This window comes from Castor canadensis, chromosome 7 (genome assembly GCF_047511655.1).
Source record: "Castor canadensis chromosome 7, mCasCan1.hap1v2, whole genome shotgun sequence".
Classification (NCBI taxonomy): domain Eukaryota; kingdom Metazoa; phylum Chordata; class Mammalia; order Rodentia; family Castoridae; genus Castor; species Castor canadensis.
Genome location: NC_133392.1, coordinates 91231565 through 91257046, shown reverse-complemented (window position 1 = coordinate 91257046; position 25482 = coordinate 91231565). Strand labels below are relative to the sequence as shown.

The 25482-nt window shown below is 38.8% G+C and overlaps 1 protein-coding gene across 9 annotated transcripts in view; it reads right to left on the bottom strand.

Moving 5' to 3' along the window:
* Ssx2ip (SSX family member 2 interacting protein) overlaps window positions 1–24454 on the bottom strand; it is a 46088-nt gene extending 21634 nt beyond the window's left edge. For 4 of the 9 annotated variants that reach the window (XM_020184066.2, XM_020184069.2, XM_020184070.2 and 1 more), the window contains exons 1-5: window positions 23709–23847; window positions 5101–5232; window positions 4324–4493; window positions 3365–3577; window positions 1484–1594 (exon numbers count right to left, since the gene is read on the bottom strand). In XM_020184066.2, the coding sequence (XP_020039655.1) occupies window positions 1484–1594; window positions 3365–3577; window positions 4324–4493; window positions 5101–5143 (537 nt within the window). In that variant the 5' untranslated portion in view covers window positions 5144–5232; window positions 23709–23847. Of the gene's footprint in view, window positions 1–1483; window positions 1595–3364; window positions 3578–4323; window positions 4494–5100; window positions 5233–22722; window positions 22783–23483; window positions 23503–23708; window positions 23848–24435 lie in introns of those variants that run through there. The other 5 variants (XM_074079578.1, XM_074079579.1, XM_020184072.2 and 2 more) reach the window with 5 other exon arrangements.
* Between the last annotated feature and the right edge of the window lie 1028 nt (window positions 24455–25482).

Sequence of the window (25482 nt, the reverse complement as noted above, 5' to 3'; positions counted from 1 at the left end):
AAAAAAATAAATAAAATTATGTGTATTAAAAAGAAGACTATGGGGCTACCAGAATGGTTCAAGTAGTAGGGCATCCACCTAGCAAATTAATTAAAAAATTATAAAAAAAAAAAAAAAGAGACCAAGTACCTGGTCCCTATCATCTACTGCACTGCAGACAAAAAGAAGAATATGGTAATTTAGAAACCAGAAGCCTTATAGAAGTATTAAAATGATTAGAGCTTCAGCTAAAACAACTAGAATTCACCCGATCATTTTTAGTGACCTCCTTATACTACAAACTTGCCATCATGTTACTTACCAACCTGTGACAGGCGCATTACACAGTGGCACATGCCAGCAGGTAAACCAGGCTTACTTCTCTCTGACCAACATTTGTTAAGTACCTGCTGTGTCTCAGGCACTGCTGTTCAAATTTTCTATCAATTACGGTTTCTTGGGCAGCTCTTGATGGAGTATATATTATCTTACATAGCCACTCTCAACACCTACTAGAGATTCATACGATTAATTTACCCGTCAAGCCATTTAAATGCAATCAATAGATCAAGTTCAAAACCTCTGAGAAATAACCTCAGGAAATATTTATTAACAACCTTCTGGTCTGGTTAAGATATTAACTACCCACTTATTAAAATATACTACTAAATAATCAAGTATGGAAAAAAATCTATCTAAATCATTTCAAGGATCTTTAAAGAAATATGCTTCCCTCAAAGTCTTTCAGTTAGAAGATCTAAAACAATGAAAATAAGTATATTTTTATAGCTATTATATGGATGGATTTCTTTGCAGAGCAATAAAAACAGTTTCTTCTCAGGTACATTACAAAATAATATGTGCAAGTGCATTAACTCTATACATTTAAGTAAGCACTTAAGAAGAAATTAAAATTATGTCAAAAGACCTCATGATTCTAAGTTGCCACTAAATTAGAAATTAGAATTCTGCTAAGTAACCACGAAAAGCAAAAAAAAAAAAAAGACCAAGAATTCTGATATCTTTTTGGAAATGAATTTTTAATGTGAATTGGCCCTGTGCTCATTTAGCCAAGTAACTGGCTGGTGGATGAACAATGCCAGTATTTAAGAGAGTTTAAGAAGGGGCATGCCAGGCACCAAGAACAGTACAGCGGAGACTAAAAGATTTGCATGGAAAGCATCTTTGCACCTGAAAAAAAGTAGGCGACTGTGAGGCAGGAAGGAAGGTGTAGGGCACTAGTCACTTCCATGTATGAACTAACACACTAAGTCACTGAGCCCCCGGCACAGGGGATAGAGGACCTAAAGGGAGGGCTCTGACCTCTCAACTAAATATGACACAATACTGTACACAGAGGTCCACTATACCAATTCAGCATGGGAAGAATGGAAGGTTCTTTTCTTTTTTAAAGTGAAGGGGCTCTTATGGTCATAACTCAACTTATATAGCAAAACAAAACAAAACCCAAAATTCGCTTTATGTACAGTAACCGACAACTCACTTCATCTTTCTCATTTTTCAGTAGCTGATGCAAATTCCTGTTCTTGCACTGTAGCTGTCTGTCTCTCTCCTGTAGTCCAATCATTTCCCTCCTGGAGGTTTCCAGTTGTTCCTAAAATACACATATGCTATTGAATAAAATTTACCTAAGATTCAGTGAATTCTCAAAAGTTAACAGAGGCGATATATACTAGTATAAGCACATAAATCTTCAAAATAATTTTGCTCATCAACTTGAATGAATCATATCATAGCTCTAAAAATTTCAAGAATAGTGAATAGTGATGCACAGCTATAATCCTAGCTACTCAGGAGACAATGAGGCTCTCTACATGAGGCCAGCCTGGGCAAAGTTAGCAAGAACTTATCTCAAAAATAAAAAAAAAGCACTTGGAGTGTAGCATACAGTGGTAGAATACTTGCATAGCATGTGCAAGGCCCTGGGTTCAAACCCCAATATCACACACAAAAAAAGAAATTTTGAGGATAGATCATCGACTTTCCCTACTGAATATAATTTCTGACCACAGCTGAACCAAAACAACAGATTCTAGCCCAGGTTAAATACCTGGAAAAAGATTCTGGCTCTGGATTGTCCTAATGAATGACCACTTCTTGAAGGAAAGCCTTAAAAGATCTAGATCACCAACACCATTGTACAGTTCTTCACTAGTTACTTACAAAACATGTGGCCAAGGATGCCCAGATATAAAAATACTGTCTTCTAAGGTTTCCAGATATGAATCAATCTAATCCACACTAAGACCTGCCACAGATGTCAATGATCTGGATTAAAGAAGTATCCACAATGCTCAGCCTTTTTTATTAGCCTAGAAGTTACTAACTCCCAGTTCCCTAGTCAGTCAAGACACAGTTGAATAATCTCCATCCCTTAAGTAAATGGAATGTACAAAAACCTAAAAACATTACTAAGAATATATGTACTGTCACCATTGCATATGAGCTAAGAAGTAACATATATAGAGCAAATCTCCACCATATCCACTTCTAAACATTCCATAAATGATCCTATTCTCTTACACAGCTCAGAGATTCAAGATTCCGAGTTTGATTTTTATTAACTATTGTTGGAAGGGTGGGGAGAAGAAAAAGGAGATGGTCATGGATCAACAGATGAAAAATTAGAAGGAAGCTAATTTTCTGAGAGTACATATATACAAAGGCCTCGATTCTCATAAATAAGGAAACCCAATATAGGATAATGGAAAAAAACATTAGGTTGGATTGATAATATCCTTAATAATATATAACTATAATCAGTGAGTATACAAGTCCTTACACTGATTTCACACATCTTGTTCCTCTCCTTCTCAAATAAGTATTTTTTAAAAAGAAAAACATAAAAAGTTAACCAAAAAAAGTAAGTGAAGCGAACCAGAAACCAATAATAAATGTTCTACATTTTAAGGCAGCAGGTCAACAGGCCCATGAAAGCATTCCTTTTTTTCAGAGAAAAGTTAATTTACTAAAGCATTTTTTATGATCTTTTCTAGAGCTACAGGGACTTCTAATGGCTGGATGCTATATGGCCTGTTTCCATTATTGAGCTTGAGCTCCTTTGACCTACATGCCTCAAAATTATTTTTTTTGTAATCAAGAAAATATAGCCTACAAGACTCTTATTAAGCAAGGACATAAGTATTTCCTAACTTTCTACAGATTCAACAAGTAACTAACGAGTTCATAAAACCAATGCTTTCAATACAGACATTGGGCAAATTATTTAAGTTCATTTATACTTACCAATTTTAAAAAACCCAAAGCTTTAAAAATAAAATTTATTTAATAAAGCCAATGAACATTTATAGCACAGGCTTCTATAATAATTACATTAAAATGCAAATAAATGTACAATTTCTACCTTAAGTTTTGCATAGCAGTTCTGTAGATGGTCCATATCACTTCCCAGTTTCAGATTCTGTGTTTCCACATTTTCCTGAGCTAGAAGATTCTTCCGTTGAAGTACAAGTAGCTCATTCATACAATTTAAAACAGCAACTATATTTAATTCTCTCTTTGTGTCTTTACTTTTGGATTCTTCATATAATGAAGGAAAACCAAAAGTAGTCAATTCCTGGTAGGAGAAAGTGTTTTTTTTAAAAAGTTGTTTATCCTTGGTAAGATATTGGCTAAATGATACAAAATATCAGTTATGAAGGAAGAATAAGAGTAGGAAGAATGAGATCTACTGTATAACATGGTAAGTATTACTAGTAACAATGTATTATATTCTTGAAAGCTGCTGAGCATAGAATTGAAGTATTCTTTCCTCCAAAGGTATGCATGCTAATTAGCTCAACAAAGCCATTCCACAATGTATATGTATTTCAAGACATTGTGTTGTACACAATACATTACATACATATATATAATTTTTGCTTGTTAATGAAAATTTTAAATAAGGTTAATTTTTAAAGGTTAAAAAGGATAAATCTTTTCTGAAACAGAAAACTATTCCCAGATTATTAAGAAAATAGCAAATATCCCTCAAAACAAAAAATAAAGAAAGAAATGTGCTTTTTTTCTGGACTCTGCTCTAGAATCACCTGTGACCTGACAGTAAGGTGTGTAGGTTTCTGCATCCATACAATGAGGGTCAGACTGTGGAGGAGCCTGGGATGATGGAGCGGACAAACTGCTCCAAACAGAACCGTTAACCTTGTATTAGAGATGACCAACGAGGTCCTCTGCAAGTGTGACCCGAGTCTTAGGCCACTGCATAACAATATACTTGTACATGACAAATGTTTTTCTTATACCCTTATATTTTCTATTATATGACTCATGTATGCTCTTGCTTCTTTTACCAAAACATGTTACCTGATCAAGATATGAAATACTTTGTTCAATATTCTCTTCTGTGCAGAAGGCACTGAAAAAACTGTGCACATTTTTTGATAAAGGTATTGAAGAACATAGCACTTGCTGTGAATATAAACTTGATGGAGACATCTTTGTTTCTGAGGTATACTGAGAGATATTTTTGCTTTCTGAAAGAAAAGAATTCATATAAATAATTTATAAAAATGCATGTAAAGTTAAAAATCTCCATTATCAAAGTTTTTGAATTATAAATACACACACACCCACACACACACACTTTATATGTATTTTAAAGTACTTTTAAATTAGGAAAAAGCCATTTTTATATGAAACCTATATATTTTAAGTGGTGTTCTTGGTACGAATGTTAAGTGACAACAAAACTTAACCTCAACTACTTTAGATTTATAAAAATAATCGAAAAACACTTATGTCAAAATTTATGTCTCTAAAAGAACTGGAGAAAAATAAGTAACCAATGAACATATTTCAAGTACAAAATTTTCTTAAAAATAATCTATTTATTATATATAGATTTTTAAAAAATCTATATATAAATATATATAATGAATCTATTATCTATTCATTACATGGATAATAATAATGATAATGGATACAAATAATCTACTATCCTAATTCTCTTTGAAGATGAAAAATAGGCATTTTATACTCATTTATGGCTCCCTCTAGTCATATCTTCAATATCTGCGTTAACTATTTTATTTTGTTGAAAAATTCACCTTTACTATTTCCAATTATTTTAGACTCAGTTACCTGTAGACAGACCTGGATCTGTAACAGTCATCCAATCTCCCATAGCAAATTCCAGAGCCAGGACACCTGAGGAGATAGTTCAGAACTGAAACATGAAGAACAGCTGCTGTCACTCTTCTATGTAGGCATCTCCTTAAAGGCAAATGACAGAATAATTGCATCTAATTTAAAATATGAAAGCCAGTATAAACCAACGTGCGAGAATTAGACATATGTGCTTCAAAAACAAGAATTTTGCAGTATTTATTACCATGAAGACACAGAACACAATAGAGATTAATAATTATATAAAACAAATAATACATATGTATAAAATACATAAGGATCAAAGTTAAAGGCTTTCCAGGTAAGTGCACAACAAAAAAACTGCAGACCAATTTCCTTGATGAACATAGATGCAAAAATTCTCAATAAAATTCTTGTAAACCAATTTTAATAACATACCAAAAAGATCATACACCACAGTGAAGTTGGTTTCATCTCAGGCATACAAGGATGGTTCCACATATGCAAATCAATGAACACATAATCATATATATAGCACACAAACAGAGTAAAGTACAAACTACATAATCATCTCAATAGACACAGAAAAAGCCTTTGACAAAATCCAACATCACTTCATGGTAAAAAGCTCTGCACAAACTAGGAACAGAAGCAACACACCTTAGGCTAAGGACAAACCCACAGAATAAAAATAACTGAAACCATTTCCTCTAAAGTCAGGAATGAGACAGGGTGTTGACTCCACTGTGTTTGAAGTCCTAGCCAGAGAAATAAGGCAAGAGAAAGAAACAGAAGGGATACTAATAGGAAAGGAAGAACTCAAAGTATCCCTATTTTGCAGATGATGAGATCCTATGTCCTATACTTAAAAGACCCTGAAAGACTCCACCAAAAAATTCTTAGATATAATAAACACTTTCAGCAAAGAAGCTAGATACAAAAATCAACACACAAAAATCAGTAGCTTCTCTACATACCAAGAAGATCAGGCTAAGAAAGAAATCAGGAAAACAATCCCATTCACAATAGCCTTGAAAAATAAAATACCTAGGAATAAACTTAATCAAGGAAGTGAAAGATCTCTACAATGAAAACTATAAAACATTGAAGAAAGAAACTGAAGACCTCCAATGTTTGTGGATTGGCAGAATACTGTGAAAATGGTTATATTACTGAAAGCAATCCCATCAAAATCCCAGTGTCACTCTTCACAGAAATAGGACAACCAATTCTAAAATTCATATGGAAGCATAAAAGACCCCCAATAGTCAAAGCAATCCTAAGCAAAAAGAGCAGTGCTGGAGGTATCACAATACCTGACCTCAAGTTATACTACAGAGCCATAGCAACAAGTCACGCAAACAGAATAAGATAGAAGACCCAGAAATAAACCCGCACAGCTGATTTTTGACAGAGGAGTCAAAACTGTATGTTGGAGAAAAGACAGCAAGACAGTTTCTTCAACAAATGGTGTTGAGAAAACTGTATATCCATATATAAAAATCTGAAATTAGATCCCCCTCTCTCATCCTGTACAAAAATCAATTCAAAACGTATCAAAGATCTTAATGTATGAATGAAACTTTGAAACCACTACAGGGAAACACAGGAAAAATACAAAGTCCAAGTCAGCACCAGTGGCTACTTGGGAGGCTGAGATAAGGAGAATCACAGTTCGAGGTCAGCCTGGGAAAATAGTCTGCAAGACCCCCATCTCCAAAAATAACAGGGCAAATAGTTCTCAAGGCCCTGGCTCTAAAATAACCAGAGCGAAACGGACTGGAGTTGTGGCTCAAGCAGCACAGCACCTGTTTTTGCAAGCACCAAGTCCTGAACTCAAAATGTAGCCCTACAAAAAAACAAAAAGGAAAAAAAAGATAAACACTAGAAGGTATATACCTAGGCAAGAACTTTCTGAATAGGGCTCTAATTGCTTAAGACATAATGAGAATTGACAGATGGTATAACATCAAATTAAAAGACTTCTGCACACCAAAGGAAACAATTATCAGAATCAAAGGACAAGAATGGGAGAAAAATCTTTGCCAGCTAGTTATCAAAGTATTAATATCTAGAATATATAAAGACCTCAAAAAACTAATTACCAAATAATAATTCAATTACTGGGCAGGCCATTCTCAAAAGAAGTAAAAATGGCCCATAAATACATGAAAAAAAAGGTGAACATTCTTAGCCATACAGGAAATGCAAATCAAAACACTGAGATTCCATCTCACCCAGTCAAAACGGTTATCATCAAGAAAACAATAAATGTTGGCAAAGATGCAGGGAGTGGTGGGTTGTTAGTGGGAGCGTAAAAGTCCAGCAACTATGGAAATCAGTATAGAGGTTCCTCAAAAGACTAAAACTAGAACTATTATATGATATATGATCCTGCTATATGCCACTCTTGGGCACATATCTAAAGGAATGTAAGTTAAACACAATAGAGCTATCTGCACATCCATGTTTATAGCAGCACCATTTACAAAAGCCAAGTATGGAATCAGCCAACAATTAGCAAATGGATAAAGAAAACGTGGTATATATCAATGGAGTGTTATTCAGCAATAAAGAAATTATGTTGTTTGAAGGAAAAGGAACTGGAAATCATCACATTGAGTGAGATGGGTTAAGCTCACAAAGACAAATGTCACAGTTTCACTCATGTGGAATCTAGGCCTTAAAAAATGATGTGAATGTAAAACAAGGATTATTTTGGGAGGGAATGTATGAGAAGGGGAGTGGGGAAGGGTGATGAGGGGATGAATATGATCAAAGTACATCATATATATATGAAAATATCATACTGAAACCCATTAAAAACTTAAAGGAGGGGAGGTGAGAAGGTCTAACAGAGGAGGTGAATTTGGTCAAAGTATTTTATATGCATGTATGTAGATATAACAGTGAAACCCCTTTGTACAATTAACATATGCTACGTATTTCTATATTATGTCTTTTAAAATAAAGTAGAGAAGATGAAAAACTTGGCCAGCATTCCAATTTTTTATATTTTCTAAATATATTAACAGAACTTTGTAATTCCTAGTGTTGGCACAGTTGTAGGGATATGAACACTCACTGTTCATTGTTTAACAATAACATCAATTTATAATATCACCAGTAAGTTGGCAATATGCCAGAAAAGTCTTAAAAATGGCACTATTTCTCAATCTAAGAAAAACAATTCTAATGAAATTGTTAAGTGGCAACTGGCAATTGATTTCAAGGTCAGGGAGAGAAGGAGGGCACATGCCAACACTTCAGAAAGCTTCTTCTCCACTATAGTAAGCTGTAGTCAAAAGAGAAAGCAGGTACTTCTTGACAGATCCTTGAATTTTTAGAGATGTTGGAATTCTGGATTTTTATATGAAGTCTTCCAATTGTTAAATGTTAGAGGCTACTTAATTCTATGCAAGTTACCCTGTGGGAAGTGGCAGAGGCAAGAAAGAGCTATGAAAGCCTTCTGGGTTTCCACAAATGTTAAACATCATTATCTGACAGATAGTTATATAGTACACACATAAGTACAATTCATGAAGTTGTACACTAAGCATCTGTGCCCTTGACTATAAGTTACAACTCAAACAACCTTATGGAACAAGTCAAGTGAAATGTATCTCTAGGCCAGACATGGACTGAGGATCACAAGTTCACAATCCATTTTAAATATTTGAGACTGGCAGATGATATTCACAATGATGCTAAAGTCAGATGAAAATTTCCATTCATTCAATAAATAGTAATTGAGCTACTACTATGTACCAAGCATAGTTTTCTAGGCTTTGATTTCTAGAAAATAAAGATAAGCAAAGACATTAAAGAAGCAAGCAATAAACTAACATAACAGAATGATGAGAACTACAAAGAAAATGAAACATGATAATTATGAAAGTGTTGGGGTAGAGAATATCTAGATTAGTCAGAGAAGGCTACACTGAAATGGTGTTATGGTTTGAATATGAAATGCCCCCCAGAGGCTCATGTGTTGAAGCCTTGGTCTGCAACTGCTAGCACAATTTAGGTGATGTTGGAAACTAGCAGAGGGTGCCTAACTGGAAGGAGGAGATTCCTGGGGGCATATCCTTGGAGTTACACCTTGTCCTGACCCCCTCCTGTATCTCTCTGCCTCCTGTCCACCACAGCTGAGCTGTTTTACTCTCTCACATGTTCTCTACCACGATGTTCAGCCTCACCTTGGGTCCACAGCAATGGAACTGGCCAACCATGGTCTGAAGACTTGAGCCAAAACAAATCTTTCCTCCTTTTAAATATGACAGATATTTGCCACACTGATGAAAAACTGACTAATATAGATGGTGACATGAACTAAGACCTAAATGATATGGAATCAGCAAAAGAATCAATGACCAGAGCAGCCCTGGTAGAGGACACAGCCCATACAAAGACCTGAGGTGGTAATGAACTTGTTAAGTAAGAAAACATCAACAGTCATTGTGTCTGACAGTATACTAAGTAAGGCTGGAAGGTAGGGTTGGTTTCTCTGAAGTGCAATGCAAAAGTGTTGAAGGGTTTTAGGCAGGAAAATAACATCATCTCCTTTCCATTTGAAGAACGTCCCTGACTGCTTTGAGTATAATGTAGGTGGGCAATAATAAAGGCTGCTAACGATAAGGAAACTATTCTAATAGTTCAGGTAAGGTCACCAGTTCAGTTCCACCAGTGGAAGCAGAAACAGGTAGAAGAAATAGGGATGTGTTCAAGAGAAAGAACCTTCAGGACTCACAGAAGTATCAAGGCTAGCCAGGTGCTAGTGACACACCTGTAGTCCTAGCTACTCAGGAGGCAGAGATTCGAGACAAGCCCAGGCAAACAGTTTGTGAGAATGTCTCAAAAATATCCAACACATAAAAGGGCTGACAGAGTGGCTCAAGTGGTAGGGTGCCTGCTTAGCAAGTGTGAGGCAGAGTTTGCACCAAGTAAGAAAAACATACTAATTTTACTTTTGGCCTTCAGAAATACAGCAGTAAGTATAGCAGGATCCAAGAGGCATAAACCCTTATATCCTATGACAGCTCTACTTTGGACAAATTACTTAACCTCTCTGAACCCCTTTCTTCACTCTGGTAAGTCACTACAAAAATGAACTTACTTCTCTAAATTTCCCCTGAGGATTAAGTGAGATAATGTATAAAGTATTGAGCACACTGATTGGCACATGGAACACACATAATTAATATCAGTTATCACTGTGTTAAGTCAGCCTTTCTTATTGCTGTGACCAAAGGTCTCCTGAGAGAAATAATTTAAGGAAAGATTTATTTGGCTCAAGGTTTCAGTTCATCATGGCAAGGTGGACGTGGCAGAACAAGTGCATCACATCACAGTAGCCAGGAAGTGGGGGGGGGGGATGCACTAGCTGATTTTCTCCTTTTCCCAATTTATTGATGAACCCCCCAAGACTATGGGCTGGTGCCACACATATGCAGGGTGGATCCTCCCCCATTCGTAAAACCTCTCTGGAAACACCCTCACAGACACACCTAGAGGCATGCTTTACTAATCTCATAGAAGCTTCTCAATCCAATTAAGTTGACAACCAAAATTAACCATTACACACATCACCATCTAGACACAAGGTTGTTTGGTATAAACACAGATAAAACCTGTAACAAAATGCACTGTTTCTCTTAATAAAAGTTGAACACTGATCCCTAGAAAATCCAGAATTCAGTATCCTTACAAAAGCACAAGACAGTGGGCTAATTCTTTGTCATCAATAGATTTGGAGAGGAACAAGAGTAGAGGAAAACAAACACACATTTTCTCAAGATTTCTTTGTTCTTTAATTAGAGATAAGGGCAAAATAGTTTCTGCCAGGTATTGAGGGGGTGGGGGGGAGAGGGAGGGGGCGGAGTGGGTGGTAAGGGAGGGGGGTGGGGCAGGGGGAAGAAATGACCCAAGCCTTGTATGCACATATGAATAATAAAACAATAATAAAAAAAAGACACAAGAGGGGATATGGGGCAGGGGTGGAGGATGGGGTGAAATTGTGTTCTAGGTAGAGAGACTAGCAGAGAAACTTGGGGCAAAAAAGGGTTTGCTTTATTCTAAAAACAAAACAGATAAAAAAAAAAGATTTCTTTGTTCTTTTGTTAAGATATTTGTAGTAAGACATAATAGTGCCCTAAGTGTCTTTTCACCTCATTCAGAAAGATTGAACACCGAAGTTTTATTACATATTCATTTTTTAAAACTACAACTTAAGTCTGTTAGTCTTTCTTCATAAATTTGGCTTTCCAGTGTCTACAAACTTAGATTATGAATTACTACTTGTCCTATTAACATAACCAACAAAACTCTGCAAAATATTCAGGTCTAGTTATAAATGTTCACAATGAAAACCAAAACTCCATTTTAAAGTCCTATGAAACAAAGGACATACTAACAGAATAGGACTTCAGTATATGATTTCACATAACCAAAAAGTTTCCATGAATTCACTTCTGTACAATGACATACCAAATTATACACCATGAGCATTAGGACAAAAGTTACCCAACCAGTTTTTTTTTTTTTCCAAGAAAGGGAACTTACAACTCAATCAATGTACACCTAAAAACAGAGGCTAAGTCAAGCAAGGTGTTGTATTCTAGCTTGATCACAGCTAAAATTTAATTGTTGATGGTTGCAAACCATTTTTATGATGATTTTAAAAATAAACCTGGGTTAATCTCAAAAGAAAAAGAGGTTTATGCTTTGTATAAACCTAACACATCATAAGCCCACTGCAACCTAAAAGCTTTAAGAACAACCAAGGGCTCCATTACAAATCTAGCACTAGAACATAGACTCATACTATACAGATCAATCAAGTCAGAGGAAAGCATTATATAGTGGATTATCCATGACAAACCATATAAACAAACTTGATTAGACTAGCACTGTTACTGTAGTTTCATTAGAAGAAAAAAGTTAGCAGCAAATCAGGTTTCGGGGTCAAGCAATATGGAAACTACAATTCTCTAAATTCACTATATATGCACCATTAGTTAGGGTTGTTGCCCAGATTCCAGGACCCACAAGTGAATTTTATGAAGAAAACATGAATAAATAAATATCTTACAAAAGCCATGCCATTCACCTAAGATTTGGGGGGCAAATTTTTTTAAATACATTAAAGAAATAAATCTGTAATACAATCCATAAATTAATAAGAATTCTTAGGCTGGGAATGTAGCTCAGTGACAAAGTGCTTTCCTAGCATGCACAAGGCCATGGGTTCATTTCCAATATTATCTAAAACACCACTACCACCAGAAAGAGATCATTTTATTCACTATTAGTAGGTAACATGTATACAGCCACCTAATATACTTTCTTATTTGAAGTACTTCTAAATACAGATTCTAATAAATAATTTTCATAATAAAATCTTAGCAACTGCAGTAAAATTGCAATAATTTCAGTGCAAAAGCTATCTTACCATTTTTAAAGTAGTAAGTTATTTTGAACTATTTTTTCTTCCTATATGTTGCTAGAGGTTCCAAAATACTAATGCTACATACTTCAGGTATATAAGAAGCAAGGGCAGTCTGGTCTTTTCTAGGAAAAATAATCATGCAAAGCTGAAGAATTATCTAGTAGCATTTTTTAGGTTAGAAGCTAGACAGAAAACTGGGAGGCAGTGAGACATTTGAAATTATTATTATTGTACCTTTTCTGAAAGAAAATGAAGAGCTTATTAAGTTTCATAAAGCCTACCATTCTCCATGTACTTTATTTTATGTAAGTTTCTGTATGAAAGACAGAAAACTAAGGCTCAGAGAGATTAACAGGATTGCCCAAGGTCACATTTTTCATTACAAAAACAGGACACAAATCTCAGTTTCCAAAATTCTATACTCCTTACCTTCTAGCACCATTTAACCTTTCAATACTATGCATGAAAATCTATCTATAGCAACTGAAAACAGAAATCAGAAACTGGGGGCTGGCAGCATGGCTCAAGTGGTGGAGTAAAATGTCCAGGAAGTATAGGTCTTGAGCCCAACCCTGTACTGCCCTCTCCCACCTGCAAAACTGAGCTCTTGCTGGGAGCTGGTGGCTCACACCTGTCATTCCAGCTACTTGGGATCCTGAGACAGGGAAGATCCAGGTTTGAGCCCAGCCCAGGCAACAAGTTCACAAGACCACATCTTCCAAATAACCCACCGCAAAATACACTGGAAGTGTAGCTCAGATGGTAGAGTGCCTGCTTCTAAGCTCATGGTCCTGAGCTCAAACTCAAGTCCTTCAGGGAAAGGGGGGTAGACAGTTCTTGTAATCCACTTTAAGTGATTTCATTCAAAGCATATAATTCGTACAGAGATATTACTTAAATACTTTTCTATCCTAAATACTAGTGCAACATTGAAACTAAGCTTAGACTTAGCAAAAACATTGAAGATTCTGGTTAATGAGATCTGTTTTTTCCATCACAAAAGTTCCTTAGCTAATTCATGTTATTTCTACCCTAAAGACTCAGGTGTTCTCTCGCTCCCTCGCTCGCTCTCTATGTATGTATGTATGTATCTATTTATTTATTGGTACTGGGGTTTGAACTCAGGGCAGGCATTCTACCACTTAAGCCAATCTACCAGCCCTTTTTTGTGTTGGGTATTGTGATCTACTTGTCCAGGCTGCCCTTTAACCTCAGCAGGTTGACAGTTGTGAGCCACTGATGTCCAGTTAAGACCCAGGTTCTTAATATACATCAATAACTTACAGAGCTTTGGGGAAGACAGCCTCCAAGATGGGCCTCGTTATTCCTGCTCCTGCTAATGTACTTACTCATCTTTGTGGCCAGGTTTTTGAACTACAGCAGGTCCTCAGCAAATCTCTATACAATGACTGGGTCTCACACAGGGCACATTCTCTTCAGTTTCTGTGCCTTTAGCTGTGCTCTCTTCTCTCACCCATCCCATCCTCAAGGCACAGCTCAACCATCCTCAACTCCTCTACACAGTCTTCCTCTTACAGCAGCCCATGATCTCTATCGTTAGCCTTCCCTATTCTTACCAGTTTCTTTCACCTTTTCCACCTCCATCTCACTCCTAAGTACCACACATTTAACATTTTTGTAGTCCCTCCCACAAACCTTAATATACAGAATAATCAGTGAACACTCAGGTAAATAACTTACCACAAGTTAGTGTGTTAACACTGGTAAGCAAATGTGTATAAAAGAACACAGCAATGGAAAAATGAGTCAATCCTTTAGAAAAAAGAATTATCCTTGATTCCCATTTCTGTCCTGTCATCTCCCAAATCGCTCGTATCTACAAACTGAGAGGGAGTTCATCAGAAATAGTTATCTTCATTACAAGAGCCCTACACAGTACCCTATTTTAAGTGTTCAAGTTCATTTGCGATTCAAACTTGAGAAGGCGCAAGTCCTATCTGATCAGAATTCTAAAATGTCAATCAAGTGTCAGAAAATAATAGCTTTTCATTATACAGGAACATAGTAACATTAAACCATTTGGGCTTCCAAATATTGCACAGGATATTTTACAAATAGCTAACTAAAGTTTTTGCTAAAATATCACTAAGTTAGAGTTACCAGATTGTTCGGAGAAGAAAATTGTTAGTAACACCAAGCTAAAAAAAAAAAAATAAAAACTGTGTAAGAAAAGGAAAATGATGCTAGATGCAGGTGCTTCCCGCCTGTAATCCTAGCTACTCAGAAGGCAGAAATCAGGAGGAACATGGTTTGAGGCCAGCCCAGGCAAATGGTTTGTGAGACCCGATCTTGAAAATACCCAACACACACAAAAAAAGGCTAAGTGAGTGACTTAAGTGGTAAGAATGCCTACTTCGCAGGCGTGAGGTGTGAGGCCGAGTTCAAACCCTAATACTGCAAAAAAAAAAAAACAAAAAAAAAAACAAATTGTTATGGAAACAGCTCAGGTAACCTGTAACTGTCGAATGGATTAAGAAAATGTGGTACGTAAATACAATGGAATTCTATTCAGACATAAAGAAGAATGAAATTTTGTCATTCACAGGAAAGTGGACGAAACTGGAGAACATTATATTAAGTGAAGTAAGCCAGGTTCAGAAAGACAAAGGTCATGTTTTCTCTCATATGTAGAAGATATATATATATATATATATATATATATGCAGAACATGTTTCCAAAAGAGGAACTGTTAGAGGAGACTAAGGGAGGAGGAAAAGAAGAATGAAAGAGAGGGAATTAATATTGAAATATATCACAACTGCGTAGGAACAAGACACAACAAAACATACTGAAAACTGTTAACAGTACAACGTATGGGGGAAAGGATAAGGAAGAGTACTAGAGGGTGTTTGACCGACTGAAGTACAATATATTTACAGGTATAATCCCAAGGCAATCTGGGTGCCAGTGGCTCATGCCTACTCAGGAGGCAGAGCTCAAGAGGATTGAGATTCAAAGACAACCTGGGCAAACAGTTCGTGAGACACTATCTCAAAAATACTCAACACAAAAAAAAAGATGGCAGAGTGGCTCACGTTGTAGAGCACCTGCCTAGCAAGTGTGAGGCCCTGAGTTCAAACCCCAGTATTGCTGCCCCCCCTCCAAAAAAGGGCTATACTGAATTATTAAGAGAATAAAGTAGCTCTGCATGTATAGAGACTTAAAAAGGTTATGAATTAATGAGAATAGTATGATCACCATTCATGTTAAATCAAGCCACATACATTTTAGGAGAAAAGTTTGTGAAAATTACAAACCATTATAAAAGTCATCCTAGGGATGCCTGGCTGGCTGTAGGGAGGGCTGGAAGGGCAGGACCTTTGTCTAGCTTGCAAAGAGCATGCATTATTCTATAAACCTTTTAGAAGCAGGGGATGGAGTAGAGTTAAATGAAATGATGTGTGAGAACTCTCTACAATAGCACTCCTGCCTTTTCTTAGAAACCTCTAAGGCAAATGGCAGTCTTTCCACCAATCAAGTGCACTTCTCACACCTATTTCACATGTTCATGCATACTCGGGTGCAAGGACAAAGCAGTTTACACAATGCCCTGCTATGCCAAAACATGTCTATGAGAATGTCTGTGGGCGAGGGCCCATCAGGAAGAAAGGTAACACACACAGAAGCCAGGCTTTCCTCAACTGTTGTAAGGCTTAAGTTGCGGAGCTCTAGGAGACAGTGAAGTTGGACTCTTCTTCATCAATTAAAAATCCAACTTTGGTAGGAAGAAAGGAGGAGGAGACTGCCTTTTATTTACAACTATTCTTCAAAAGAAAATGTTTTTACTCTATCAACCTATGAGCCAAGCAACTAAGATGCATTTCTGCTTCAAGGAAGCAGTTCACTAAATTACACAGGTAGGCACTTAAGAGTCTATGCACACCATCTGTTATTTCATTATACACTGACTTCTTACTGGTAATGTGTTCACCTGTTTTGGCTTGGCTCTGCAGTTAAGCTGTTAGTTTTTCCAGTGAGGACACTATTCCATGAGAGAAGCTGCACCTGGCCCATTGTCAGGGGCTATGGTTCTCAGCAGTGCTTCCATCACTTACTGAGCAACCATATACTGTCAGAATTTCTTCACCATTCAGATTCCACTTCTGTAAAATGAGGAGTCTAAACTAGATGATCTTTAAAGAATTTTCTGTTCTACTATCTGTGCTTTTTATATTTCTCATGGAACCTAATATGGAATTGAGTATAGTTATTTATATCAAAATTACCTCTCTACATTTTTATAATAGAATGTACATATATTACTTTTATAATACAATGTTTACTAAATAAGATTCTAATTTCAATAATAAAATAAAAATTACTAAGTATATGCCATTTACTTGGAACAATTTTAAGCATTTTACATGTATTTACCTATTCAATAATCTTACAATAACTCAAATAAACACTTTTCCCCATTACAGATGAGGAAACTGAAGTCCGGTTTTCTTACTTGGGTAAGGTCAAATAACTAGACAAAGCCAAGACTCAAACCCTGGTAAACCATCCATTTAACCATGACACCCTACTACAACCTTTTCTGCAGGAAAGGAGGAGTCCACACTATGCCAGCTGCTGCTCCAACTGAATATAGACAGACAGGTACTCTACTCTCTACCACTTCACTTTGACACTAAGTTACACTCAGAAATTCTTCCAACTGAGTAACCAGAATGTGAACTGTAGAAAAGCAGACAAAGCATTAAATGTAGTAATTGTAAAATTTCCTTTAAATCTAGTAATATAGAGCCCAAATTACCAGACTTTTCCAGAACTGCCATCCCCTTTGTGCTTCCAGAACACTTTGCACTGACCCTACTACAGTAGACCTAACCTTAATGAAACTTCTCTCCACTACCTAAACTGAGTTTCTGTTCAGCAGGTCTGTCATCACACTCTTTGTATGCCACCTTGGTATGAGATTTCATCACTCATACCATAGTAGGAACTGACTCAAGTTTGCTGAATGAAGATCCAACCAAGTTCAATGGCACATCAGGGAAGGTACAGGACTATACCTTGTAGACAAGTCTTAGCATGTTAGCCATGCTGCAACTTAGAAGGGCTTTCAATCTGATCTTGATTACAGAAGCAGCAAGGTGATTCAGGGGCTGAATCAAAAGCATGACAATTTAGACACAGTATAATAATCTCAAGTTCTTCCAGTGTACATGTAGGAACAGCAGCAATCAGATTCTTACAAGAGACCACCTCCCAAAAATTAAATAAATAAAAAGTGCAAATGAAGGTTGAAAATAATAGTCTTGGGCCGGGGGTGTGGTTTAAGAGGTAAAGCACTGACATAGCAATTCCAAGGCCCTAAAAAAAAAAAGTGCAAAACAAGCAGTTTAGGCTACAGTTTCAGAGGACCTAATAAGGCCTTCTAGAGACTGTATTCACAGATTTATTACATGCAGTCTTGACCAAGTACAGTTAAAAAAAAAACAAACTTCAAAAGCAAAAATTTAAGTTTCTGTGTACACAGTATGCAGCTCAGATGATGCAGAGAACCTCTCGTCAGTCTCGCATTTTACCAATTTATATTGTTGTATGATCTGCTGAGTGTTTTCTTGCCCTAAATCTTGTGAAAATCTGTCTCCCCAAAAGCAAATGGTGCCCAAAAAGCAAAAAAGCAGGGTAAAAGTTAATGTGTTTATTTCAAGGGATAAAATGAAAATTTTAGCAAAAATTGGGCAGCATTACAGGAAAAATGAATCAAGCATCAGTACTTGAGATAAAGACCATCAATAAGATGTAGCTTTTGGAGTTGGGCAGCTCACACCTGTCTTCCTAGCTACACAGGAGGCAGAGATCAGGAGGATCCAGGTTCAAAGCCAGCCTAGGCAAACACATCGAGAGACCCTATCTTGAGAAAACTTTTCACAAAAAGGCCTGGTGGAGTAGCTCAAGGTGTAGGTCCTGAGTTCAAACCCCAGTACCGCAAAAAAAAAAAAAAAGATGTAGCTTTTGGTGAGCAGTATTAATGTGTACAACAGTAATTTTTGGGATAGCAATTAGCAATATACCCTCCTCCACGCAGTTTCAAGTTATGGATGCTCAGACCTGCTGTATTGTACAGTACAGGTAAATTTGAGTAACTTTAGAGAACTGAACTGTATGCATCCTGCGCAGTCTTGATTTTTCCTCACAGTGGTCTCCTTGGAACCAACTCCTGTGGATACCAAGAGTCTAGTGCGCTGAAAGCTAAGAACTCCTATACCAAGTTATTATGTGAAGCTAGCTGAAGAGAAGACGATGAACTCCGAGTGACTACTGCATGCCAGACTGGATCACTGGCTATGTCACTCAATCCTTACAATGGCCCTAGGAAGGAGTGGAGGTGGCCCTATTTTACTTATGGAAGAAACTGAGGGAAAGAGATAAGGTACTTTACTTACCATTACAAACCTGGAAGAGAGGAATAAAAACCCAGCTATTTAACCTGGAAAGTGAGAATAAAAAATTCTAGAACCTTACAGACCCTGCCCTCTTCTTAATATGTAAGTAGTCTGAGTGAATGATACAAATTCTGAGCCCATCTCCTCATTACAAAAATAACATGGCTGATGATGAGTTAAACTTACTAATGATTCTAAGATACTGTCTCTCATTTTTATTCTAGATTCTATGTAGAGGATCTACAAAAAACCTGAATATAAAGTAGAAAAAAAATAATGTTGAGCAGGGAGGTGACTCACACCTGTAGTCCTAGCTACAGAGGAAGCAGGCAGACATCAGGAGAATCATGGTTTGAAGCCAGCCTGTGCAAATAGTTTGCGAGACTCTAGCAGGTGCCATCTTTTCTGTAGGAATGCACAATCAGATAATTAACTAGCAAAAGAGTGGCAAATCCATGGTACAATGCACATGCAGTAGCAGATACACACAATGGATTAAGTGTCTTCCAGCTACTGAAGGCTACATTTAATACATAAATCAGATTTACTCCTGTAGTTTTTTTTGGCAGTACTTGGGTTTGAACTCAAGGCCTCATGCTTCCTAGGCAGATGCTCTACACTTGTGCCATGCCTCCTCTCCCTGCTGTAGCCCTGTAATTATGGTTTTTTTTTTTTTTTTTGTGGAGGAACAGGGGTTTGAACTCAACTTCACATTTGCAAAGCAGGTGCTCCCCTGCTTGAGCCACACTTCCAGTCCATTCATTCTTTTAGAATATTGGCAGAACATTTTCTGCCAATCTCCTTCAAATTCCAAAATAAATTCTGTATTTAGTGGCTTTGGTATTTAGGGCTCACTGTATTCCAGGAACTATATTGGTAATATTTTAAAAATACTATTTTGCCTTTAATCTCTATTTTGTTTGGTTTTTTTTTACAAAATGAGTACATTATTTTTATAAAGTACTTTTATAAATGAAAAAATTCTTCAAGAAAGATAGCAAATGAGAAATTAATAGACAGGGGCTGCTGACTTACTCTCTGACATTGAGGATAGCGAAGAACAGATAAAAAATACTTCACAAGTTGGACTGACATGACTAGTTACAAAAGGGAGGCACTTATCTTCTCATGTAAAAACCTATCTTTGGTACTAGATGGATAATAGTGTCATTTAGATAAAAAGAACAGAGAAGTAAGAGCATAAAATTGAGCTTGGGTAAATATGTGGAGATAATGTGTTCAGTGCGGATCTGACTGGGTTTAGATCCTCTTGGGAGACATTCAGATAGGGATATACTCTATGGCCTGGTGATCAAAAGACATCAGACCAGATTCAGAAGTCATCACTCATCATCCTGTCCTTAAATCAGTTCTTATTCAATTACAGCACTTTTATATCAAATGGATATATTAAGTGTTCAATAAGTATAAGCTATTTTTCCACGCACTTCTAGGATACTAACGTATTTATCTATCCTAACTCATAGTCGGTAGTGTTATTACCATCCCTCATTCACAAACGAGACAACTAAGGAGGCAGCAGTTTGGTGGTCAAACCAAACGTGGTTGGAAAGAATGTGAGGGAAGGAAGGAACATGAAGCAAGAGTTAACAGGAACTACAGAATTTTAGCTGATTGTTCTGATTAACTGGCTGCAGTTTAATTTCTATTAAGAACTTATTTGTTCTTAATAGAAATTGTTCTGATTAACTGGCTGCAGTTTAATTTCTATTAAGAACTTATTTGTGTGGCTGGCAGAGTGGCTCAAGTGGGAGAGAGCCCATGCAGCAAGCATGAGGCCCTGGGCTCAAACCCCAATGCTGTTTAAATAAATAAATAAAACACTCACTTTTGTTAACTTAAAAGACAATTTATGTCTTTTCTCATCTCAGCATCCTACACAGCTTGAGCCTGACATTTCTCTGTGCTCGCAAAGCAGAGATTCTGTACTGTATTATAATGGTGTTGTTTCGACTAATGGAGGCACATCTTATTTACCTTTGAATCCTTACCACCCCAGTTTTAATAGAAGATAACTCAAGATTTGTGGTATAAATAATTATTCAGGATTTCCTAAAGCTTCTAGGGACTTCAATAAAATATGTTTCAAGTCTACTGTGTAAAGGCAGCTGCTTTCAGATATTATCTGGATTATGTATGTTCAGAACACTTCTGATCCATGTGAATTACTGGTTTTGGCAGATACTCTTAAAGTAAAAACAAATATAATTCCCCTAAATAAATCTTTTTAAAGGTTCCTTATCATCTGCTGGTCAAAGTTCATGGCACAGTTCTTGAACCTTATCACTGAAGTAACTTCTACCAGGTCCAGCTCTACCAAACCACGTGTAATTCCTAAATCATACGTTACAGAATGGAACACTTGTTTGTGAAGTCCTCCTCCATCAAGATATACTAAAACCCTTTTCTAAAGTTTTCCCATATTTGCATTTTTTTCTTTCTCCTTTACTACCCAGTAAATTTCCTAAGTACAAATTCCTTAAGGCAATGCTCATCTTTTTATCTTCAGGCCTGACAAAGTAACAGATTAGTATTAATAAATGTTTTTTTATGGAAAAAACTATTGCAGCACAATTCAGTAAGTCTGCTTGTACATTATACCTTTTTCCATAATTAATGAGTGGTGCATATCCTAATTCATCCCATAAACTCATGAATTAAAGATAACTTGTACTTTCATTACCAGCTAATCATATACCATTTACCAAAGACATAAAACAGACCCATGTAGAATCAAAACCTCTCCTGAGAAAATGGCAAAAGCAGTAAGGCATGTTCACAGCTATTATAAAGGACAAAAATATCACTTTAAAAGGTCTGGAACTGCTCCAATATTTAGGGGTGGGGTGGGTGTGGACAATATCAGTATGAGCTCAAGCTATGGCAGGGATGTGCCATCATGCCCAGCTTACCGCTCCAAATGAAATAAAAATCACAAAAGCCTGGGGTAGTACCTTTTCACCTTTTGTAGCTTTAGGTTCATACTACATAGAAAGCACTCAAATATTTACTTTTATAATACCTCTGTCACAGCCAATTTTAGCCAAAGAGCACACTATTTCAGGTTTTAGGAGAGACCAAGTTATATAATTTGACTCTGTGCTGGATTTGAGGCGCCTGGTAAACAATCTGAACAGTTAACACTTTCATTTCATATATATGGGCCTCAGCATGTTTAGAACATAATGCGCTTAGCAAGTCTTGTCACGAAGCCCAATGTGTTATGAGATCTTCGCAGTTCGTCCTAGAATAGCTGAGTCTCTGCAGTTATCGTCAAGCTGCTTCACCCACGTTACTTAATCCTAAACCTTTATCTTCACTGTACAGATGGGGAATGAGAAAGGAAGGAAGAATATACAATGACTTGGCTGAAGAGGCCCAGCCAGTCACCAAAAGAGCCTTGGTTTTAACTGTTCCAAATCCTTTTCTCAAAGAACCATTTTGTTTGAGAAACTCAGTGACAGCAGGCAGAACAACTTGTCAAATTAGAATATTAACTTTTCTTAATTGTTTAGTATGAATGAATAACCCTAAGTGTTATTCACTATCCACTGATAGCTCAAGAATAAGATTTGATGGCTTAAGTTTTGTGGGGTGGACTAGAGTTCATAAACCTACCTCTAAATTCTGTATTTTGACAGCTTGATCTAAACTTTAAACACATTTCTTTTCTGCGTGTCTCTTTCTAAATTTCATTCGGTCAAGAAAATGTGTTAAGTAATACAGACCTCTCGACTTCAGAATCAAATTGTAAGGCTGCCAGGATTTTCTTCCACCTCCAGTCTCCCCTGAGACAGGAAGGGATCCAGGGCGCCCACCATTCTCAGCCAACTCCAGACCCAGACTCTTATCTGAACCCGGGAGCCCAGCAATTTCAAAGTCTAAGAAGCTCAACCCACTATTTGGTCGAGGAGAGGGAAATCTCAGTTCTCTTACCCACTGCATAAGCGTCACTAGTATTGAGTTTGGCACTCACAACTATGGACCTAAATTGTGATGTTAACAACAACAACAAAAAACTCTTTATCTGTGTTGTGAGCAACTTACTTTAGCAGATTCTATTTGCTGGGCCCAAGTGACTTGCATAACTGTGCGGATTAGCACCGGTTCCAAGGGGGGCAAGGACCTCACAATTCCTTTCCTGGGGAAAGTCGAGCCCCCCCCCACACCCCCCATATCCAAACTCCTCACACACGCCTGTCTCCTAGATGACTCTTAACCAGACCACTATCGGGTGCTGTCCCCTGCAGCGGCCACGGGCCACTCCATAACTTATTTTAACGACTGCCTCTTGCGGCGGGCCCTGACAAACCACCGAACCCCGCTTGCCTTGCCGCCTACGGAGCTCACTGTAGCCCCAAGCCGGCCACCCTTCCCCCGCCGCGTCCCCGCGCTGGCCGCCCGTCCGCGCTCCATCCCGGGAGGCTGCAACCCCGCGGCGGGCGCAGTGCGGCCAGTGACAACCGGGGCGGCCCCGGCCAGCCCCTACCTTCCACCTCCCGCTCCGGCGCGGCGGGAGCCAACGCTCGCCCGCACAGCCAACGGCCCCAACCGCCGCGCTGCGCCTCTCGCCGCGAAGCCGGGCACACAGCCAGGTGCCTGCGCTCACCTCCAGGCCCGCCCGCTGCCAGTCTGCTCAACCCAGCCCCGGCCGCCCCGTGTCCCTCCCGGGCCCCACGCGTCACAATCCCCTCCCGCGGGGCGCGCGGCTCACCGTCACGGCCCCCGGGAGCGGCGGGGAGTCACCGCTCGCGGCGTCCTAGCGCGGCTCCCGCAGCCCCGCGGGCCCGCACAGGCGCGCGGCGGGAAGCAGCGGCTCGCGCCGGCCGCCCCTCCTCAATCGCAGGCTCCCGCCCTCCCCGCCCCCGGCACGCTGCGCTCCGCCCCTTGCGACCGCCTCTGGGCCTCGGCAGGTTCCGAGGTTCCCACCCCGCCCCCGCGCGCCGGCGCCGCAGGCCCGGCCGCCGCCCATTGGCTGCAGCAGTTGCTAGGCGACGAACAACCGCGGCCTGCATTGGTTGGGTGGGGGCGTGGAGCCGCCTCTTCACCTCCAAAAAACCCGAAGAAAAAGAAATCCTTATCCCTGGAGACTCGGGCGTGCTGTGGGCGCAGCTGCTGCAGCGGCACCTGTTACGCCCTGGGGTTCATCCGGCCGCCTTCCCGCCCCTCCTCACGTTGGCCTTTTGGGGCCCCCGGGCTCGGGGACGGGGAGAAGGTAGAGGGTCCTGAATGTTTTACAGTGCAACCCCGGTTTCCCGGTTCAACCCCAGCACCCAACCTAGGAGCACAAGTGAAGATCCCAGAAGAGCCACGTGCGTTGGTCAAAGTGGAGAAATAGACCAAACAACAGCCGGCTCCCAGAATTAGGTCAGGCCCAAGGGGAGGGAGGCTGAAGCCTAGGGAATTGTGCATCCAAAACAAGCCATCTGGTAGAAAGTTACCTGTAAAATCAGGGCCAAGAAATGGATCTAGGAGAGAAGATAGCAGCAAGAGGAAGACTATAAGAAATGGCGCTCGTGAAGTAGAAGTTGACGCGAAGGCGTCCCACACCCACTCAGCAAAATATGTGTTAAGAAAATGTATGACTGCTGCTCATGGCTAAGGTCAGGCCGGCTCCTCCCCGATCTCACATCAGCCTAAAATTCCCCGGGGAAAGAAAAGACATCAGCTGGAGAAATCGCAGGCATGTGAGTTGCGTTATAAACACAAAGATGTTATTTTGGATGGGGGTAGGGGTCGCCAAGGGTTTACTCAAGGAAGAAAAACAGGTTTGGCATTTTAAAGAGGCTCCCGAAGGCACTTTGAAACCAAAAACAGTGTCAGAAGAGAACAAGAAATACAAGACACGTGCACACCCTCCCAACTTAATTGACACTCCAGTCCAGGAGACTCTTCTTCCAATGACGCATGGTTGTAAGGAGGCTTTTGGCACCTGGCTGGAGCTAGGAAGAAATCAGTCACTACCAAGAATTACCTTGCTGCCTAAATCAGACTTCAAATGGACGAGTGAGGGCTCCCCCTACTCCCAAGAAGGTTTTTGAAATTGTCCACTCCCTCAAATACTGCACCTCTTTCCATCTCTAGAAACAATTCAGTGTCAGGCGTTTTCTGAAATAGCACTTAAGGCTTCATTTTGACCATTTTATCTCCTGGCAAAAGAAAGCTCTCACTCCATTTTTAGCTAGAAGGCTGGAGATCGGGCAGTGCCCTACTCCAAAGTTACTCCAGGTAGTATAAAGCAGTAGCTTTCAGTTGTGTTCTGCTGGGAATGACTCCATTTTACAAAACAGTTTACTCTCCATTTTGAGCGCAAATACTGAGGCAGAGTGACTACATTTTGCTTAGCAACCACCATCTGTCCAGCACAAACCCATGGGACAATCTGATAACTTATTTATGCAAATAAAACATTTCCACCTATGAACTTGCCAAACTGAATCAGGAACACATCGATGCGTGGGCATATCAAACCATATCAGAAAAACCAG